General features: G+C 41.8%; 1 protein-coding gene across 9 annotated transcripts in view; it reads right to left on the bottom strand.

Annotated features, from left to right (window-relative positions):
• ext2 (exostosin glycosyltransferase 2) overlaps positions 1 to 20,740 on the bottom strand; it is a 180,245-nt gene that overhangs the window by 28,064 nt on the left and 131,441 nt on the right. For all 9 annotated transcript variants that reach the window (XM_078221034.1, XM_078221030.1, XM_078221029.1 and 6 more), the window contains one exon: positions 9,043 to 9,209. In XM_078221034.1, coding sequence (XP_078077160.1) covers positions 9,043 to 9,209 — 167 coding nt within the window. The remainder of the gene's footprint in view (positions 1 to 9,042; positions 9,210 to 20,740) is intronic.

The raw sequence follows: 20,740 nt of genomic DNA, 5'->3' as shown, positions 1-20,740 counted from the left end.
TGACCATCTCCACCAAATGAGAACCTAACCATCTCCCCATGACATTAACATCCCTGAAACCCCACCATCATCATTCTGGTGGTTATCACTGACCCAAAAACTGAACTGAACCAGCATAAATATTGTGCCTAGAAGAGCAGGTCAGGGGCTCGGAATTATGTGGCAAGTAACTCACCTCATGACTCTCCAAAGCTTGTCCACCATCTACAAGGTGCATGTGATGGGATATTCTCCACTTGCCTGGATGAGTGCAGTTCTAACAACACCCGAGAAGCTTGGCACTATCCAGGGCAAGCAACCTGCTTGATTGGCATCCCACTCACCTCCTTCAACATTCAATCCCTCCACCACTGATGCATCATAGAAGCAGTGTGGATCTTCTACAAGATGTACTGCAGCAACTCACCCAAGGCTCCTTCCACAACAACTTCCAAACCTGTGACCTCAACTGTCTTAGAAGGTCAAGGGCAGCAGATGTATGGAAGCATCAACATCTGCAAGTTCCCTTCCAAGACATACGCTATCATAACTTTGAACTATATCACTGTTTCTTCACTGTCACTGGGTAAAAACCTGGAACTCCCTCCTTAACAGCACTTATAGGTGTACCTACATCACGTGGACAATAGCAGTTCAAGAAGGTGTATTGCTTCTACCTCTCACGGGCCATTTGGGATGAGTGACAAATGCGCAAGTCCTATGAAAGAATTTGGGAAAATCTGCTTCTCAAATCATTTAAATAATTTCTGCTTAAGTACATAAAGTTACCAGGAGTACAATGAGTGCAATTGCTTTCAACTGCAGCTTGACATTGCACTGTAGTTCCCAAGGCTGCCTAATTGCTGCAATCAGCAGTCAGCTCAGGATCTGACTTTGAAGTTCTACTGTCACTCGAGTGATAAATAAGGGTGTTGGGGTGCAGCAGCACAAGGGTAATCCTGGGGCATGGGAGTTCTCACAGGGGATCTCGTTGTTGGGTGTGGGAAGACCAAGGAGGTGCAAACAATAAACTCAGAGTTGAGTTTGAGATGTCTGCCAAAATAATCAGTGATAAGGGCAATTTCAGTGGTTTGTTTCCAGTGATGAGATAAAGGAATGGAATGAGACCTCAGCATAGTGTGTACGAGCATCATGAATTGGCGCATGGTAGTGAGGAAACACACAAGCACTCTGGAGTAGCAAACAACCAAAGATGTGCAGGTTAGGTTGATTGGCCATGATGAATTGCCCCTTAGCGTCAGGGGGAATTAGCAGGGTAAATACATGGGGTTACGGGGATAGGGCCTGGTGGGATTGTTGTTGGTGCAGGTTTGATGGGTCGAATGGCCTCCTTCTGCACTGTAGGGATTCTATGAAAACATACAGGAGGGGGCGGGAGGTCACTACTCGAGAACCCATCCACCACAGTTGCTCGTTCCATTACTGCTCTCTCGCCACCCCCCCCCCCCCCCCCCCCCGCTCCCCCACCCCTGCTCAGCAAGTCCTGACCTAGGCTCATGGACACTCTCTATAATGACAATGAATGTACTCATCATCTGCCCGTTCCTCTTTTTCTGGTCTGGCCCTCTATCGCAGCTAGACTCTCTCAGAAACAAAAAAAATAAGCAATAGCTTAAAATAGGTGGGAAAAGTATTCTGCAGCTTGTTTGCAAATTATTTTCAGAAACAGAAGTCCTGAGGTGATCTTGCCTGTTGCATTGACAGAATCATATTGTTGCATGCTGGCAAGTAATGGTAGCCTGGGGCACAAAGTGACAGAGCTGGAGAAAAATTAACTGCCATTCCTGATTTTTGAAAGATGTTGATGCCTCCAAGTACAAATGTTAATGAGAGTACTAAAAGATGAAGGAATTTTATAGTCAAGTTTAATCATGTCATTGACATTTTTTTCAGTTTTGCTACATAAACCTTATTTTGAATCCTTAATTGGCTGGCTGAGAGGAAAACGCAAGACGAGCTGCATTTCTCACTGGTTTTTCTCCTTTATTTTATTGGTAACTGCTGCTGACTGTCCATTTTTCATTTGTAGTATTTTTTTTAGAAACAATTCCTGCTTGTTGTTCTGTATATCTATCCGTTTATTATGTTCTCACTGTGCAACCTTAAGAATATTGTATGTAGACAATCAAATCAAACTAAATGGAATATGGGAGCGTGATTTATAAAGTTTTGACACAATACAGTTCAAATTTCTAAGCTTCAACATAAGGCCATAAGGCATAGGAGCAGAATTATGCTATTCGGCCCATTGAGCCAGCTCCGTCATTCAATCATGGCTGATAAGTTTCTCAACCCCATCCTCCTGCCTTTTCCCTGTAATCTTTGATCTCCTAACCAATCAAGGACCTGTCTATCTCTGTCTTAAATACACTCAATGACCTGGCCTCCACAGCCTTCTGTGGCAACCACCATCTTTTGCGATACATTGCTCAGTCTGATTTTCCAAGAGGTTGAAAACATTCTCTAGCTGCTGCTGAGATATTTTATGAACTGTACTGGATCTTAGCCCTAAAAATTTGAACCAGAAGAGGAATGGTAAATTAAAACCAAATCAGAGTGAAAAGTTATCCCAGGCTTCTCTCACACTTAAGCAGTCAGTTGATGAGGAGCACTAGTAGATGTTTCTGGTACATTGATTACTCATCAATTAAGTTATTTATGCAGAATAACTTCAAACAATGGAGAAAATAATTATTCCTTCTGTTGCTATTATTTGTATAGATTCACCTGAATGTCATTACTGTGCAATACCGAAGTAAATAATTTAGATTATGCACAGCCGATATCTTGTAGTGGAAGCAAAATACTATGAATGTTGGAAATCTGAAATAACAACAGAAAATGCTGGATAAACACAGCTGGTCTGACATCTATGGAAGGGTCTATAGATCTGTAGAAGGGTCATATGGACTCAAAATGCTGACTGCATTTCTCTATCCACCGATACTGTCAGACCTGCTGAGTTTATCCCGTGTTTTTTGTTTTTGTTTTGCATGTCTTGTACTGGAATGTTAGGTTATCTAACACTTTCTTCATTCTTTGATTGGGGATCAGGTTTCCGATGCAAACATTGCAATTATGAGTTTAATTTTTAAAAAACTGATTCTTAGTCACACTCAAAGCAAGTGTTGATATACCAAATTTTAAAATAGATGCAATCCATCCTTTGGTCTAGAACCTCAAAAGGTGAAGAATACATCTATTACCAGGGTAAGAAATGACAATGGAGTACACAAGGGCGATTCACTTGTATTTTGAAACCACAAATTGAATGCTACTGCCTCACAGCTGATCTCATAATGCAAGGAGTTTTAATGCATTAATCACAATGAAGTATGTCAGATGTTGCACCATGGCCACATTCTGCATCTTTCCTGAGAGGATTTCAAGAGTCACAAGTGTTATAGAGACCATGTTCAGAGATATCCAGTGCTCGGCACTTATGATAGAGCGGTACTATACTGGCTGCTACTGAGATTTCTACTGACTTCAGAGAAGCCTCAGCATTGCTAGAATGCACAGCCTGTGCTGGCTTTTGCCTCGATAAAAATCCAAGCGATAACTTGGATAAACGGGTTGCACAAGTAAAAGCAGATGCAAAAATGGTTTTAGTCAATGAATATTTGACAAACAAGTTTCATTCAGGGCTTACTTCCTCATGCGTGCATTTACAGAAGTAAATGCCTAATCTCCCAGAAACATGACAGTAACAACATTAAATGCTATCATTTTGAATTACTCCTTGTGGATAAACCCTCTCAAGTGCCATATTATTAAGTACCATATAAGTCAGAAAAAGGTTTACGTAAATATGAAGGAACCAATCTTCTTTGCTATTCTTTTCACCCATGCACTTGGCATGATGAGGTTCCACTCCTTTACATAATATCAGATCCTATTCTCACTGGCAAGTTCACCAAGACTGGGTGAGGCAACACACGAAAAGTAAAAGTAAAGTTGATTTATTAGTCGCAAGTAGGCTTACATTCACACTGTTACTGTGAAAATCCCCCAGTCGCCACATTCCAGCACCTGTCTGGGAACATTGAGGGAGAATTTATCATGGCCAATTCACCTAACCTGCACATCTTTTGGACTGTGGGAAGAAACCGGAGCACCCGGAGGAAGCCCACACAGACACGGGGAGAATGTGCAAACTCCACACAGATAGTGACCCAAGCCTGGAATCGAACCCAGGTCTCTGGCGCTGTGAGGCAGCTGTGCTAACCACTGTGCCACCATGCCACCCCTGAATGGTTGCTTTTGGGGCGTAGCAATGAAGGTATGGATAGATATGCACATACATTGATCCATTTTCTTTGGCTCCCTTCAACAAGTTACTTCAGACTTTGCAAATCTTATTCATAGAAGAGAATTGGTTCAAGTTTAATAGCGTAGGTTGTAAGGTTAGATCGATAGATGGAGTTTTTGCTTAAATATTTTGAATGTGAAAATTTATTTGATTTTTCTTCACCCCCTTCAGGGTTAAGTTGCAGTGTATCGATGAGCAAACATTGTACATAAACGAGTTGAAGCAGCCAGCTTCATGGGAAAAACAACCTAATTTTTCCCATACTTTGTGTTCCCATGAAGATTGCAAAATATAGGAATAGAATATTCTTATGAAGAGAGAGGGGAGCTTTATGTCCCTGCATAAATGTCAAAACAGACTTATACTAATGACCCCCTGTAATGCGAGTATAGGTGGAATTTGGTTCAAACAATGCCTGCACTTGTACAAATCTTGTGCTCATACCTAATTTCACTTGAAGTATTACTTCATAATTTATAAATTGAACTTATAAAAACAACCTTATTTCTTTTCCAGTCACTGTCTGATGAAGAAAAGTAACTACAGCGTAGCAGCATGATATTCCTGCAAACTATGAGTTTCCTACACTGTCAAAGGTGCAACTACTTGCTTTTGCTGTCCTGCATCCGTTATATCAATCACTTTAGGAAATGATATGCTTAGTCGTTAAATATCTTTGAGAACCCAGACCGAGAAATGGCGGACACTGGGACAAAGGAAGCCTTCATTACCTTGCTAAAACACAAGTCGTCCATGAGCAACATTAAAAGAAGAAATCAGAAGTAAAATAAAAATATATTTACTCCAGTTTATTAACACCATCCACTAATGCCTGCTGGTTGAGGGAAAATCAGAAAATATGATGATCCACTTCAACCAGGGCAGTATGTTTCCTCATGCTGTTTTCTTCAAACTATAACAAGGAAACCGATTTGTCCTTTTTTAAAAAGCTGACAGCTTTTTTTTCTCAGATTTGTGCCAAATAGGTTGTCATTGTTCACCAATTGAAATAAAACAGGAAAGGTTGAAATTTAACAGTTGGTTGACTAACTTCCTAAAGGGAAAGAAAATTCTGTTACAGGCAGGAACATTTTCATTTTTAACATTTTTATTTCTTGGGGTTTTTAAAAAAAACTGTAAACTATTTACACATAAACCAGCTAATTTTATTCTGCAGATTTGCCACAGGCTAACGGTACTGTAGAACACATTTACTGTTAGCCAATCACACACAAAATATAATACAGAAGTTCAATTTACTTTTCTGATTGTTGCTACATTTTCTTACAATTTTGAAATGAAAACAACAAATTTAACAAGAATGTAGATTCAACATGAACAATATTTTAAAAAACTTTTGGGGCTCCTTATTAAGATATTTTCAAATTGTATTCTGGTACCCTTCTTAAAATCTTGGAAATATACATATCAACTGTGTCCTGCATTTGTATTAATTTTCTTTTCCCCTTTTGGGAAACAATAGAACTATTATCCCTATATCAAAGCACTCCTTCCTGCTCCACCACTTTAATTCCAGTTTTCTTTCCGAACCTAGTGATGCACTAAGGCAGTCTGTTTCCATTGCTACTTGTTCCAGGAACAAGTTACTAGTCTGATGCCAGGGGCTTGTAGCTTGAAGGGCACCACTGCCCATCTCTCCCGCTCTTACCACACCATTAAGTTAAAGTTTAAAGCTTAAAATTAAAGTTAAAGTTTATTTATTAGTGTCACAAGTAGGCTTACATTCACACTGCAATGAAGTTACTGTGAAAATCCCCCAGTCACCACACTCCGGCGCCTGTTCGGGTACATTGAGGGAGAATTTAGCATGGCCAATCCACCTAACCTGCACATCTTTGGACTGTGGGAGGAAACCGGAGCACCCAGAGGAAACCCACGCAGACACGGGGAAAATGTACAAACTCCACACAGAGAGTGACCCAAGCTGGGAATTGAACCCAGGTCCCTGGCGCTGTGAGGCAGCAGTGCTAACCACTGTGCCACCATGCCGTGTGTTTGAAGGGATTTGAAGGTTGGCACAGACAACTTGTTTAACCGTGTTATGAATGTACCTTCCTTGGCCATCAAGTCCTGGGGTGGGACTCAAACCCAGAGCTTCTGACTCAGAGATAGGGACGCTATCCACTGTGCCACAAGACAACACCACTTTAAACTTAGCCTAATTTCTCATTCAGCCTCTCAACAAATATAATTTAACAAGTGCATAGCTGTGTCTCAAGTCTTGACTAAAACTTTCAATGCTCGCTCTAAGATATTCCTAATACTGACACGCCTTATAAAAACTCATCATGAAACAACTGCCATCTTATCAATGTTGCAGCTGCTACAGAAATTTAACTGAGGGAACGTCAGGTTCCCCCATAAATGACATCAGTATAGCAAAGTATTCTTACACGTTGCTTTAACCTGAATGCTGTTTGAAGGGAAGAAAGTAGATGTGTACACACAATAAAAGCAAACAGTTCTGAATATTCACTAAACTTTGCAATAAGCTGGAGGACATGAATCCACAAAGTGTGAAAAACGTATCTCATTAACTCTCAAAGTATGAGCTATGATTCTCTCTGTGCTGTTTTCCTTGAACTCACCTGCCATGTTCAACTTGCTCCACATCCTCTACCCTTCCATTTCGACCAGTCTTCTCTGGTACTAGTTCCCTTTCTTTAGTTTGGTAATGGAAGAAATAACAAGCTTCACAGTATTTTATTTTTCTCTATTCCTCTTTGCTTCCACCAACCTGCTCACTCCCCATCACTCCTCCATTTCTTATTCTATCCAACTGACCCTCATCTCCAAGTTCAATCTGTTCCATTATATAGAACCAAGGATTTTCTTAGATTCACGGGAATACTTTGGAAAACATGCACTTAGTTTATTTCACAAATACATCTCCTATTTCTCTCTTCTAAAAATACTGAACCACTGTTTAATGCTGACAATCCAAACAATTTTCAGAACCATTGCAGTCGGTTGATGAGATTTATGGAATTAAGCTGATTTGCAGTGAGCCTGTAGGATAAATGTTGATTAGTTTTGTGAAATCATCAAGTCCAGCATTTGGGACGGGGAAATCTGTAACTGTTTTAGCTACTGGGTTGCGTCTGTTTAAAGCTGAATTAATTTCTAGTGAATGCTGCAGTTTCAGATTACATTTTGAATCGAGTATGGTGAAATTCTTAATCCATCTCCGACTTGTCATTTCCTTCCTGTTGTCCCTGCTTCCGCTCCCCCCTCCTCCCACCGGCCACCATCATCATCCGCCCTACCACACACAACCCTCCTCCATAGCCTGTCGCTATAGTTGCTGTTCAGTTCTCTGCCATTTTCTTTCCTCTTCTCAAAACACAAGCAGCCTGATGTCATGGATGGTCAATGATAGAGAGGGAGAATTAGCCTCAAGTCACCCAGGTGAAGATGGAACATGGCAAAGTCTCTCCAAAAATTAGTTTAAATCTATCCATGTACTGCAGGGACCACTGGGAGCTGCAGCTCTTCCACATCTCTCCCGTTGTATGGGGGAGATATATCCTGATTTTCTTCTTCAGTCCTCCACCCAAAGACTCTTGGCAATTATTGGAGGAACCACAGTAAGTGCTGCGATTTGTTTACTATGGGTAGGATGAGGAGGCAGGTCCCAAGTCCACCTCAGCCGAAAAGGAGATCAAACCATGAGCTGTTGTGGTTAATTTGCTTCACACACCAACTGAGCGAATGGCCTCCTTCCCCCAGATACCTTGACAGGATACTGATAATACTATATTTTGCATGATACTGAAACATAGTGCAATTCTGGTAAAAGTTAACAAGTCTCCCACATTGGTAAACTATATGTCTAAGTATGAGTATTAGCCTTTTTATGAATACCATAAATGTACTGTAAGTTAATTAAAATTCTACGCAGAAGTAGCCAAAAACAGCTTCTTTCCTGCTGCCATCAGACTTTTGAATGGACCTACCTCTCATTAAGTTGATCTTTCTCTACATCTTAGCTATGGCTGTAATACTACACTGCACTCCTTTCCTTCTCTATGAACGGTATGCCTTGTCTGTATAGCATGGAAGAAACAATACTTTTCATTGTATACTAATACATGTGACAATAATAAATCAAATCAAATGAAGCTTAAGAGTAGAACAGAATTGTGGCAAGAAGGAAAAGCTAATGGAAGAAAATAACTAACTTTCTAAGTTTCATATCATTACAAATTGGTGCACAAAGCAGATCCAATTCCTCGGGTGGATGGAGCTATTACAAGGGGGCATAACTATAGGGTTCGTGGTGGGAGACATAGGAAGGATATCAGAGGTAGGTTCTTTACGCAGAGAGTGGTTGGGGTGTGGAATGGACTCCCTGCAGTGATAGTGGAGTCAGACACTTTAGGAACATTTAAGCGGTTATTGGATAGGCACATGGAGCACACCAGGATGATAGGGAGTGGGATAGCTTGATCTTGGTTTCAGATAAAGCTCGGCACAACATCGTGGGCCGAAGGGCCTGTTCTGTGCTGTACTGTTCTATGTTCTAATATATATTGTGTTACCTGCATATGCAAATTATTTTATGCTGCGTCATACATAATAATATGTGAGAAATATCTTTCCATTGGTTTCATAGCCAGAGAATGCACAAATATCACACTGATTTGTTATGTGGAACAAGTTTGTAGATGGGGGCGACAATGTTTCCATGTTAAACACCATGCACTCACCTCATAACCAAACTGCAGTTCATCAGAAGTCAACATGATGATGTCATCATCAATCGCCAAGACAGCTTCGGTTTCAATCTCATCGTACGGAAAGAACCTATTACTCAGTTTGTTTTCTTTGGTTTTTACAACTTTCAGGGGTACTCCAATCTTGGGCCACAATGACTCTGGAAGAAGAAAAAATTCAAATCTTCAATTGTATTTTAGTTAAACATCACAAGACAAATAAACTACCTGTAATTGCCTTTGGTTTTATTATTTATAAACCACATGCATTCCTTTGTTCAAATTGGTGACCTCAGTATCTAAAATAAAACTTGGTGAATCTTATTTTTGAGTGATGAAACGACACTCATGAGAATTCTGAATATTCTGAAGGGATTGCGCTGCTTTAAGTTGGCCACAAGTGGCAGCTACTGTATCAAAACTCTTTGCAAATTCCAGGCTCATTTCCTGCCATGGGTTATTGCCTGGGGATAGAATTTGTAAAAAAATCTTTTCATAAAGACATTTTAGCAATGGCCTGGGCAGCACCTTTCAGATCAAATCCCTACTTAAGCAAAAAAAAAACCCAGAGGATACCAGGCTGTCATCTGCCTCCATAACTGAATTCTTTATTCTGGAAGTTGTAACTTGTTTGGAAAGTGTTTTTATTTGCCTTCCGTACATTTTTCTCTGTCACGCCGCAACGTTACTGTTAACAAACAAGGTCTTGTTTTGTGTTTCCAACACTGACCTTAGCTGGGTTACTCCCCGAGTGTCAAACCCTGCATGTGACAGAAGGAACTCAAATTTCACTAAACGTAACATTTTTGGCATCTTGCAACTGTATACCCTAGTCCAATCTCGATTCCCTAGGCTTTCGGGGTTTTGGTTGCTGAGCTATGACGCTTTCTGGCAGAGCAGTCAGCATTTAGAAACAGCAAATGCGCAAAATTCCAACAACATGGAATTTATTTGGGCACTGACCAACCCAATCTATCATTATCGCACTTAGACTAACACAGTGGGATCACCCTTTACCATTTAAAATTTGAGATTTGTTGCAGCTAATAAGATCAAGGATTGAACCAGGAGCACTGACCAAGTGGGTACACAGCATAGGCACCTCCTTAAAAAACAATGTCACCACACTACGCTCAGCTTGCTCCGAGTCCAATTTGTCTGCCGGTTTTCTTATACAGAATGCGTATCCATGTTTGTCTTTGCTGCTGGTTTTCTCTGCCCACCTTCTACTTAGAGCAAAAAACTGGTCCAACTGAAAATTGACTAGGACAATTCAACAGCTATTCATCTTTCCAAATAAAAACAGCAGTTTGTGAATGGTGAAGTATCAGAATCTGATCATTTTAAACTTTCTTACCCAAGATAAAGCACTTGAGTGAGGCTCACAAATCTGACTTCTAAGAGCCTTCTTGAACATATTCCTTTTAAACAAGTGCACCCAGTATCACCCATTTTAAAAATTAATTACAAAGATTCTTCTTCAACTCTTTCTTCATTTCCGTCTTTCTATTAATATTCTGACAGCTTGTTTCTAACAATTGGATAGAGGGGCAACATCAAAACCGAATGTCATATTTCCACTTGTAAGACATCATGTACTTCTGGGTGGGCTATAAGAATATCTTAAAAATTATTCCTCCCACTAATATCATACATGAGTTATGACAAATATATTGATTCCTCCATGTCAGGTTCTCTCACTGTCTTAATGACCCATTTGGAGAATGCACCACTTTGTATTGCATTCATCAATACAGATCAAGAAGGCGTCAGGTTCTATTATGATCTGTGCTATATCAGCTGCTCTCTATCTGACTTTTAGTGTCAGGGAAATCATGTTTGGCACATTTACAACTCTAACTAGCAGGGTAATTTAAAAAAAAATTATTTTACGGGATGGGCCAGCATTTATTGTCCATCCCTAACTGTTCTCATTTCAGAGAGCATTTGAAAGTCAATCATTGCTGTGGATCTAGAGTCACATGTAGGTCAGGCCAGGTAAGGATGGCAGATTTCCTTCCCTGAAGGATGTCAGGTGAACCAGATGGGTTTTTACGACAGTCGACAATGGTTTCATAGTCATCATTAGACATTTAATTCCACATTTAAAAAAAAATTGAATTCAAATTCCACCATCTGCCATGGCAGGATTCGAACCCGAGTCCCCAGAACATTAGCTGAGTTTCTGGATTAATAGTCTAGCAATAACACCATTAGGCCATCACTTCTCTCAAAAATAATCTATGATCTTGCTCCAATGCAGTGCTTCCCAAACCCCATGAGATTTTGGGTTCCAAGCTCCAAGACAGCATTGGCTGCTGCTATGGAGATCGGGCTGATTCCTGAAAGCTGCAAGGTCCCTCTAAATCCTTGGGTTTTCTTTCCATGGGGGCATGGACTAATGGACTGCTTTCTTAGGCCCAATTGCCGCTGCAAAAGAAAAACCCGTGAAAAGGTAGGTTTTTTGTAGAAACCTTGCCTTTTCATCAACTCCCTCCAATGCTGAACTCTTACTCCCTTGCCTGTTCCAGCTCGACAACTGAAGTCTCCCCCAGTAGCCCTTGTGCCATCCCAATTTCACTCCAGGGTCACACAAATTCTGAGGCATTAAAATGGGGTCACACCAGGGAAAGATTTGGGAAGGACTCCTCTATGGAATATCTAAAGCATGTCTAATGGCTGGCAAAAGTGAAGATAAGAATTCTCAGCAACAATATTCTTAATGGCTGAATAATCTACCTACACTTGCATATAATAAAGGGGTGGCACTGGTTAGCACTGCTGCCTCACAGCTCCAGGGACCTGGGTTCAATTCCAGCCTTGGGTGACTACCTGTGTGGAGTTTGCACATTCTCCCCATGTCTGTGTGGGTTCCTTCCAATTTCAGGCACTCCAGTTTCCTCCCACAGTCCAAAGGTGTGTAGATTAGGTGGATTGGCAGCGTTGGTATGTGCGGTTATAGGGATACGGCCTGGGTAAGATGCTCTGTTGGACAGTTGGTGCAGACGTGATGGGCCAAATGGCTTCCTTCTGCACTGTACGTATTCTCTGAATAAATGTCAACAGGGCAATGTACTGTGTCTTATACTAAAAGACATAGGCTATTCATTTTCTCAAGTTTCCGCACCATTCAATTAGATCATAAGAACATAAAGTACACATCAGCTATGTTTCCTTATCGCCAATGAATTGTCCTTGCTTCATAATAGATGATATCATTACCTAACAAAAATTAATCTCCGTCTCAAATTTCAATTGTCCATTGTCCACTTTTTCTTGCATTTATGCAAGTTCTTTTCTAAATCTTGATGCTGTCTCTTTCCTTATTTTGCTGGTTATGGTTGTAGAGTTACACAATTGGAACCTTTCTCTTTTAGAGGTATGTATTGGCTTTATATTGTGCAACTTACTTCTTTGAATATTTACCACTGTTTGTAGGTTCAGCCCAGTTAACTGTGGTCAATACATTGTTTTACAAGGACGACGTTATATCTTGTATTGTGGCATGCATATTTCTACTGCTAAATTGTTCCTTTAAGGTGATAACAATTAATTGTTGTTACACATTGTACACTTGGGCCAAGATACTGGTTTAGTTGTTCTTCTAGCTTCACCTTACAAGTCTGCCTTGGACTGGAATTAGAATTTGGACATTCTGGATCTTGCACCAATTATCTCACATTTGAGTGCAATACAGTGTGATGGACAAGAATTGCACTCTGGATTAACTATTTTTATATTAGCAGTAAGTTTATCATTAAGTTACTCATGGTAAATCAGATATGTATTTTTAGAGTTGCAGTAAAACTTTTCTGTTTTAAAGGCTACAAGGTTTAATTAATGTAAAGTAAACATTGAGTGAGAAAGGTTAATTGCTATTTAAGCTGCAGATCATAACCTCAACTATATTTGAGAGAAAATTTTGATTTGATCCCGCATTCTGTGCTCTGCAATGAGCTTCTTTTCTAATATGCAAATGACTATTTGGTTTTTCAAAAAAATTATATTCCTTCAAAAGGGTTTTTTGGCAGCAATTTGCTTTAGAGCGTGGAAGTGTGATGGTCAGGAAGTGTACATGTAAAGTTTCTATAAAAGCTGACATACTTGTGACTGCACAATAAGCCAAAAACTTTATAAGTAAGTGATTTTAATAAGTAATACCACCTGGCACATTGATTTATCTGGATTATGCCAGCTTCGGGCTTTAAGAGCACTGGGAAATTGGCTCACGGTTAGGATATACTGGGATTCGGCTTCAGAGTCTAGCAGTACTTTGATGGAGGGTCCTGGGGTCTGGCAGGGCTGAGAGCAGACCCAGTAGTCTAGGAACATTGCCAAGTCAAGCTCTGGGAGTACTTCCATCATTTTCTGTTCTTATCTCAGATTTACAACATTGACAGTACTTTGTTTTTGCTCCAGGTCTATTGGGGTAAATCCTGGGATCTAAAATCACTGGCACGGGAAAGAGATTTCTGCTACTAAGGAGCACAGGGAGGGGTACTCCAAGGGTTTGGGAGATCCAGAAAGTGTGTAACGGAATCCGATACAGGTTTTGGTGATGGAAGGTCTAAGTTCCAAGAGAACTGAGGAAGAACTGGGAAAACTTGGGTAGCCTATGGTACTGAAGAAGCAGGATCATGCAGCTTTGAGAGAGAAGATGGGCAGAATTTATTTTTGTCAAGTGGTCGGGGGAAGGGGGCAGGTAGTGGTGGTGGTGGTGGAGGGGTGTAGTGGAGAAGAACAACTTTACATTGCAAGTGGTAGTGACTTGGAAACTGCTGCCCAAGGGTGGTAGAAGCAGAGACAATCAATAATTTCAAAAATAAATTGGACGGGCAGTTGAAAGAAATAAACTTGCAGTGCTACGGGGATGGAGCAGGGGAATAAAATTGACTGGATTGCTATTAGCTCGAGATAGTGAAAGTGCAGGGTTTCAGATAGGGGAGGGAACACGGTGATACTGCAAGCCAACAGTTAACAATACCTTTGGATTACGACTGTGGCTGAGGGTGGAGTGGCTAGATCTCAGGTCACAGGTGGAATGTCTAGTGTTGAATGCAGGAAGCCAAGAGGGGGACAATATGGCCACAACTGATGATATAAGGAGTGGAGAAAGGATATGGGGCACAAAGAAACAGGTACTTAGGGTGGGAGGGATAACCAGAAATTCAGGAGCATGAGTGAAAAGGAAAGGAGTGAGAGGGAACAAATGCTTTGGCAGAAAAGGAATTGAAATGTTTAATTTCCCCATTAGTCTCAGATTTGAGGATTGCCCAGTTACTAAATCACTTCCCAGTTAAACAACCTGAGCTTTCCAAAACTACTGGGAAGCCTTTTGGGAAATCTAGCCTCTGTACATTAAGAGCCAGTTCCCATATAAAATGGCTTTCTGGAACTACTGGAATTTTAAAATAGAGCCCTCTCTCTAAGCTGGAGAGAAACCCTTTGGGGATTCATGTTCTGTAGATCAAAAACTAGTTCCTGAACCAAACTGAGACTGAGCTTTTGATGTGCGACTGTAGAATTCCCTCTGACTTTGGGAGAAGGCTCTATTAAAACTGGAAGTGCATTAACTGACACATCCCATCCCAAAGTAGTGCAGAGAGAGGACTTTTGGGAATTCCCCCCTGCAATTCAAAAGGTTCTTCCCAGTTAATGTCAGAACCAGTTTTTGAAGTGTGGCTTGGGACTGGGAGGGGGAAAAAGGCCGGAGGGCACATGAAAAATAGTGAGCAGAGCTGAAGCGAGCAGGCTAGAGACAGGGGAGTGGGCCAAGGAATTGGCGGAAGGCTGAGGATACCAAAGAGCATGGAGCTGGGTATTAAAGTTCTTTTGATCTAAGATGTCAGCCATCTGCATTGGAAGATCAAAAGAACATATGGAATCAACTCATAAGTAGCATGTTATTTTAAGAAAGTTGCTTCCCCAATATTAAAACGTCAGTTACAGCACACCACCTATGCAATGTACACAAACCACTAAACAGAAGCTCCCACATAGGTCTCTGCCTGATAGAATATTCATATATCACCTTAACAGTCAGTTCATGAGTTACATGAAAGCCATACCCCATTGAAATTCCGGCCAAGTTTTAAAAAAAGCTTTGAGAAAATTGTTTATAAAGAAAAATGTGAAGAAATGGATTTGATTTGGATAGAAGTGGTATTGCAAAAAGGGCAATTGCCTCAAGTAGTTCCTGATAATGATGCCATCAGATTGCTTAATGGACCATTGATACCTTAGAAAACTATCTTTCATTCCAGCAATTGAAGTTAGACAGAACCTGTTTTAGGGATAAGCCACCAGAACATTTGCCCCAGGCTGTGAATCACGAATGGTGGCAGGGGGTGGGGCAGTTACGTGATTAAATTAATAGCAGTCAATCAAAATGTGAATGGGTGAAGGAGGGGGATATGCTTAGCCGTATAGGGCCCCAAAGCAGAGGCTAAGGCATAAACACTGGTGCTGAATTGAAACAAGGGCCTGGAATTTCGCCACCATGGCAGATAGCTCGAGTTGGGAAATTTCCTGGCTAGTCGCACCAACCTTGGTAGAAAGGCCTCCAAATGGCTGAATCTCTGGATGGGGAGTGGGATAGAATGGAGCTCACCACCCTCAAATGCAGATTGGAGGCAGCTACAGAGATGGCCAAATGACAAGATGGGCTTGTTCTCTGGGACTTTGTTCCAGCTGTAAGGTCTTCTTGCTCTCACCAACCAACGCCACCCCCCCCCGCCTCCCGCCAACCCATCAGTTATGCACCCACTCGCAGTGTATCCTCCATGCTATTTCAATGCCAACCTACCCACTACCTTTGGTCCTTACACCATCCATGCCAACTCAACCAATATCTATTATGGGCAGACCTCAGGAACCACGTTGAGATGAAGCAAAATAATGTTCTCAAAATGTAACACCACATTAGCTATATTTTTAAAAACTCTCCATTCATTAAAGGCCATTCAAATCTTTTAAATCTCAAGAAGTTAATCTCACGTAAAAACAAAAACGTTTTTTCATAATCCCCACATCAAAGACAGCAAATCCTTTCATAGCCATTGAGCTATCAAACTGTGCACTCAGAACCCCTGCTGACACAAGAGCTTCTGCAAATCAGCCAAACATTCATAAAGAGCCATTAGGGAAATGCCAACAAACAATTTGTAAAACTAGTAGTACTGTTTTTTTTATAAATCCTTCACTGACAATGACAACCTGTTTTCCATTTTTAAGAGCATTACATCATTTACATCATGACAGTTATATAGATGTTTTGTACCCTTTAAGAGCCTTCACATCTACTCCATTAATATGTGACTTCTATACTGTGAATTATGGGCTTTGCAACAGTCAAAGTGGGGTCTATTTGCGCTCAGCACTGAGTTCAAGTGGCCCTGCTGAGATTGGACTTCTCTCAAGCATGATCGTTCTTTCTTTCCCCGATCAGGAAAAACTGAACCTGTCGGAAATGAGGACAGAACCTCTGACTCCAGATCCCGCCCGGATTTGCTGAAGCTCTGTAAAGTCACCATGACTCTGTGAAAATCCAGGCCAACATGTCGAAGTAAAAAGGGCTAGTGTCTAATTCACTACACTGTGCCCCTTTTCTATTGCAGAAATAGCCTTCATTTTATACAATTGTTTCAGATCACCTATATTTTGGTGGCAAAACCTATTCCAGAGGGATCGATGTCTGGCCGATCATTTGAAATCACATAGCTTGTAATTGTGCAAAAATGATCTTTCAAATAAAAGTCCAACTGGCTTATTGCAAACAAAAAGGAGCAAAGTAATTGAATCCATATGATGAATTCCAATTCCTAACCATTCCAGAAGTGAAAGGGAAATCAAACTAGTAGAGGTTGACACTGGGCCTGATTTTACCAACAAGTTGCACCCATTTCTGGGCGCATAAACTTGGTAAAGTCGGGTGTGAGGCGAGTAGCGCGATCCGTGCCCATCTCCATGCCTGTTCCCCCTTTACCAAGAGCCTAAAATGGCCGTGATCAGGACCGCGCCCGTTTCAATTTAAATTCATTTGCATGCATTTAAATTGACTCAGTGGGCCAGATGGGTTTCTGGTGGGGGGAGGGGTCAGATCGTTCTCTGATGTGGACGGGGGAGGTCCGCTGCCACTCTGCGTGTGATCGGTGGAAGGGAAGTGGGGCGGGGGCTTCTATCGGTCTGGGTAGTGGGGGGGGGGGGGTGGGTGGGTGGATAAGGGTGACAGTTATGTTATGGGGGGTGGGGCAATGTCTTTGGGGGCCATCGCTCCCGGGCTACTTTAGGCGGCCCGGGAGCAATGTGGCGGGGGAGCGTTTTTCAAAATGTGTTTTACTGCGCATGCGCCGTTGAAGCCACCAATTGGAGCAGCAGCATTTTGGGTGTGATAAGCCCCACCCACAGGCTTCTGCAGCGCGATTCAGAATCACTGTTTTTTTTTCAGGCAGAGTGCGTATGGAGTCGCCAGAGAACAGGGTTACAACTCGGATCTGAATTGCACCCAGATTCAGCACTTTGAATCAAAATGGTAAAATCGGGCCCTTCATGTTCGAAGTGGTTAGATACTTAGCAATATGCTCAGAGATCTGGGATCAAATTGCTTGTCCATCCTGTTGACTAGCAAGAGGAAAGGTAGAAAACATAAAAAAACAAACATTGCACAGAACTCGCAGGAACTAAAAACCTGACAGTCAAAAATTTGGGAAAATATTTCAAAATATATATCCCCCCATCCATATTTTGAAATATTTTCCCAAATTTTTGACTGTCAGGTTTTTAGTTCCTGCGATTATAATTTTGACATTATCTTCCAAAGGGAATTTCTCTAATTCTGTGCAATGTTCAGATGAAAACAAGATGAAAGAAAGGATCCAAGGCTGCTCCAGAGGCAGATTAGCTGCACCCAACGTTGCCCATGCAAATCACATTCATAAGTAGGGGCACATCTGCCATGGAATGTGAGGGAGGAGTTGCCAATACAAACTTCTTTTCACTCTGGTTGATTTCCCAGATTTAGTAATCTCCTTGAATCTTATTTCCAACCAAGTTCCACCATGGGGACAATTCTTCCAGGTTCACCACATGACTCTGAACATTTGAGCACCTGGCTCATGGCTACAGGGACATCAACAATCCAGTTACAGATCCAGTGAGGTGGAGGATGAATGTGCGGCTGAGGGACTGGTGCAGGGGGCAGGGATTCAGGTTCCTGGACCATTGGGACCTCTTTAGGGGCAGGGGTGATCTGTATACAAAAAACGGGTGGAACCTGAATCACACGGGGACCAATATCCTGGCCGGTAGGTTGGCTAAGGCTACTGGGGAGAATTTAAACTAGATAGGTTGGGGGGAGGGGAGCTAGAAGAGTTGACTAGGATCAAGGAACTAATTGATGGGGGGGAGGATGCAGGGGTAAGGGGAATTACAAAATTAATGGTAGAGGAGAGGGTGCAAGTGAATGAAGGCGGTAATTTAGATAAGGGAGTAGAGGGAGACGGTGTTCGCGACTCATCAAAGCGGGTTCAGATAAAAGCTGGAATAAGGACACTTTGCCTGAATGCACGAAGCATTCGGAACAAGGTGAATGAGTTGATGGTGCAAATCAGCACAAGTGGGTACGATCTAGTGGCCATTACAGAAACGTGGCTGAAAGGTGACCAGGACTGGGAGATGAATATCCAGGGGTATCAGGCGTTTAGGAAGAATAGACAGGAAGGAAAAGGTGGTGGGGTTGCGCTATTAATAAGAGATAATATCAGGGTAGTACTGAGGGATGACATAGGCTCTGAGGAACAAAACGTGGAATCGTTATGGGTAGAGATGAGGAATAGTAGAGGGAGAAAGACACTAGTAGGTGTGGTATATAGGCCCCCAAATAATAATGTTGAGGTAGGGAGGGCTATAAACAAGCAGATAAGGGATGCGTGTAAAAACGGAACGGCAATAATCATGGGGGACTTCAACATGCACATTGACTGGCAGACTCAAGTCGGTAAGGGTGGAATGGAGGAAGAGTTCTTAGAATGCTGTCGGGATAGTTTCCTTGAACAGCATGTTACGGAACCGACGAGGGAACGAGCTATTTTGGATCTGGTATTGTGTAACGAGGTAGGTAGAATTAAGGATCTTATTGTGAAGGACCCTCTTGGGTCTAGTGACCACAATATGGTCGAATTTCTGATTCAGATGGAAGAGGAGAAAGTTTGGTCTCAAACCAGTGTCCTCTGTTTGAACAGAGGGAAATATGATAGGATGAGGGATGAATTGGCTAAGGTAGACTGGGAGAGCAGGCTGGCAGGTAGGATAGCTGAGGAACAGTGGAGGATTTTTAAGGAGATCCTTTTCAGTTGTCAGCAAAAATATATTCCAGCAAAAAACAAGGATTGTAAGAAAAGGGAGAACCAGCCGTGGATAACGAAGGAAATAAAGGAGAGTATTAAAATAAAAACAGCTGCGTACAGAGTGGCCAAAAATAGTGGAGAAACAAGTGATTGGGAAAAATTTAAGAAACAACAAAGAGAGACTAAGAAAGCGATAAAGAAAGGAAGGATAGACTATGAAGCTAGGCTAGCAATTAATATAAAAAATGATAGTAAAAGTTTTTATAAATATATAAAAAGGAATAGAGTGGCTAGAGTGAATGTTGGACCCTTGGAGGACGAGAGGGGGGAGATAATAGTGGGAAATGAGGATATGGCTGAGTCTTTAAATAAGTTTTTTGTGTCGGTCTTCACGGTGGAGGACACAAATAGTTTGCCAAATATTAACGATAGAGGGTTGGCAGCAGGAGAAATACTTAATACAATTAATGTTACCAGAGAGGCAGTGCTGGGTAGACTAATGGGACTGAAGGTGGACAAGTCCCCGGGTCCGGATGGAATGCATCCCAGGGTATTGAAAGAAATGTCAGAGGTAATAGTGGATGCGTTAGTGATTATTTATCAAAACTCGTTGCATTCTGGGGTAGTGCCGGTTGATTGGAAAACGGCTAATGTTACGCCGCTGTTTAAAAAAGGAAGGAGACAAAAGGCGGGTAACTATAGGCCGGTCAGCTTAACGTCTGTAGTAGGGAAAATGCTGGAATCCATTATTAAAGAGGAGATAGCAGGGCATCTGGATAGAAATGGTTCGATCAATCAGACGCAGCATGGATTCATGAGGGGAAAGTCGTGCTTGACGAACATGTTGGATTTTTATGAAGATGTGACGAGGGCGGTTGATGGAGGAGAACCGGTGGATGTGGTGTTTTTGGATTTCCAAAAGGCGTTTGATAAGGTGCCCCATAAAAGGCTGCTGAAGAAGATTAGGGCACACGGAGTTGGGGGTAGTGTGTTAAAGTGGATTGGGGACTGGCTATCCGACAGGAAGCAAAGAGTCGGAATAAATGGGTGCTTTTCTGGTTGGAGGAAGGTAACTAGTGGCGTGCCGCAGGGATCGGTACTCGGGCCGCAACTGTTTACCATTTATATAGATGATCTGGAGGAGGGGACGGAGTGTAGGGTAACGAAGTTTGCAGACGACACAAAGATAAGTGGAAAAGTGAATCGTGTGGAGGACGGAGAAGATCTGCAGAGAGATTTGGACAGGCTGAGTGAGTGGGCGAGGATATGGCAAATGGAGTATAACGTTGAGAAATGCGAGGTTATACACTTTGGAGGAAATAATAACAAATGGGATTACTATCTCAATG

The sequence above is a fragment of the Mustelus asterias genome, chromosome 9, assembly GCF_964213995.1.
Source record: "Mustelus asterias chromosome 9, sMusAst1.hap1.1, whole genome shotgun sequence".
NCBI lineage: Eukaryota > Metazoa > Chordata > Chondrichthyes > Carcharhiniformes > Triakidae > Mustelus > Mustelus asterias.
Note: the sequence above shows the minus strand (reverse complement) of the source record. Positions and strands in the feature narration are given on the sequence as shown.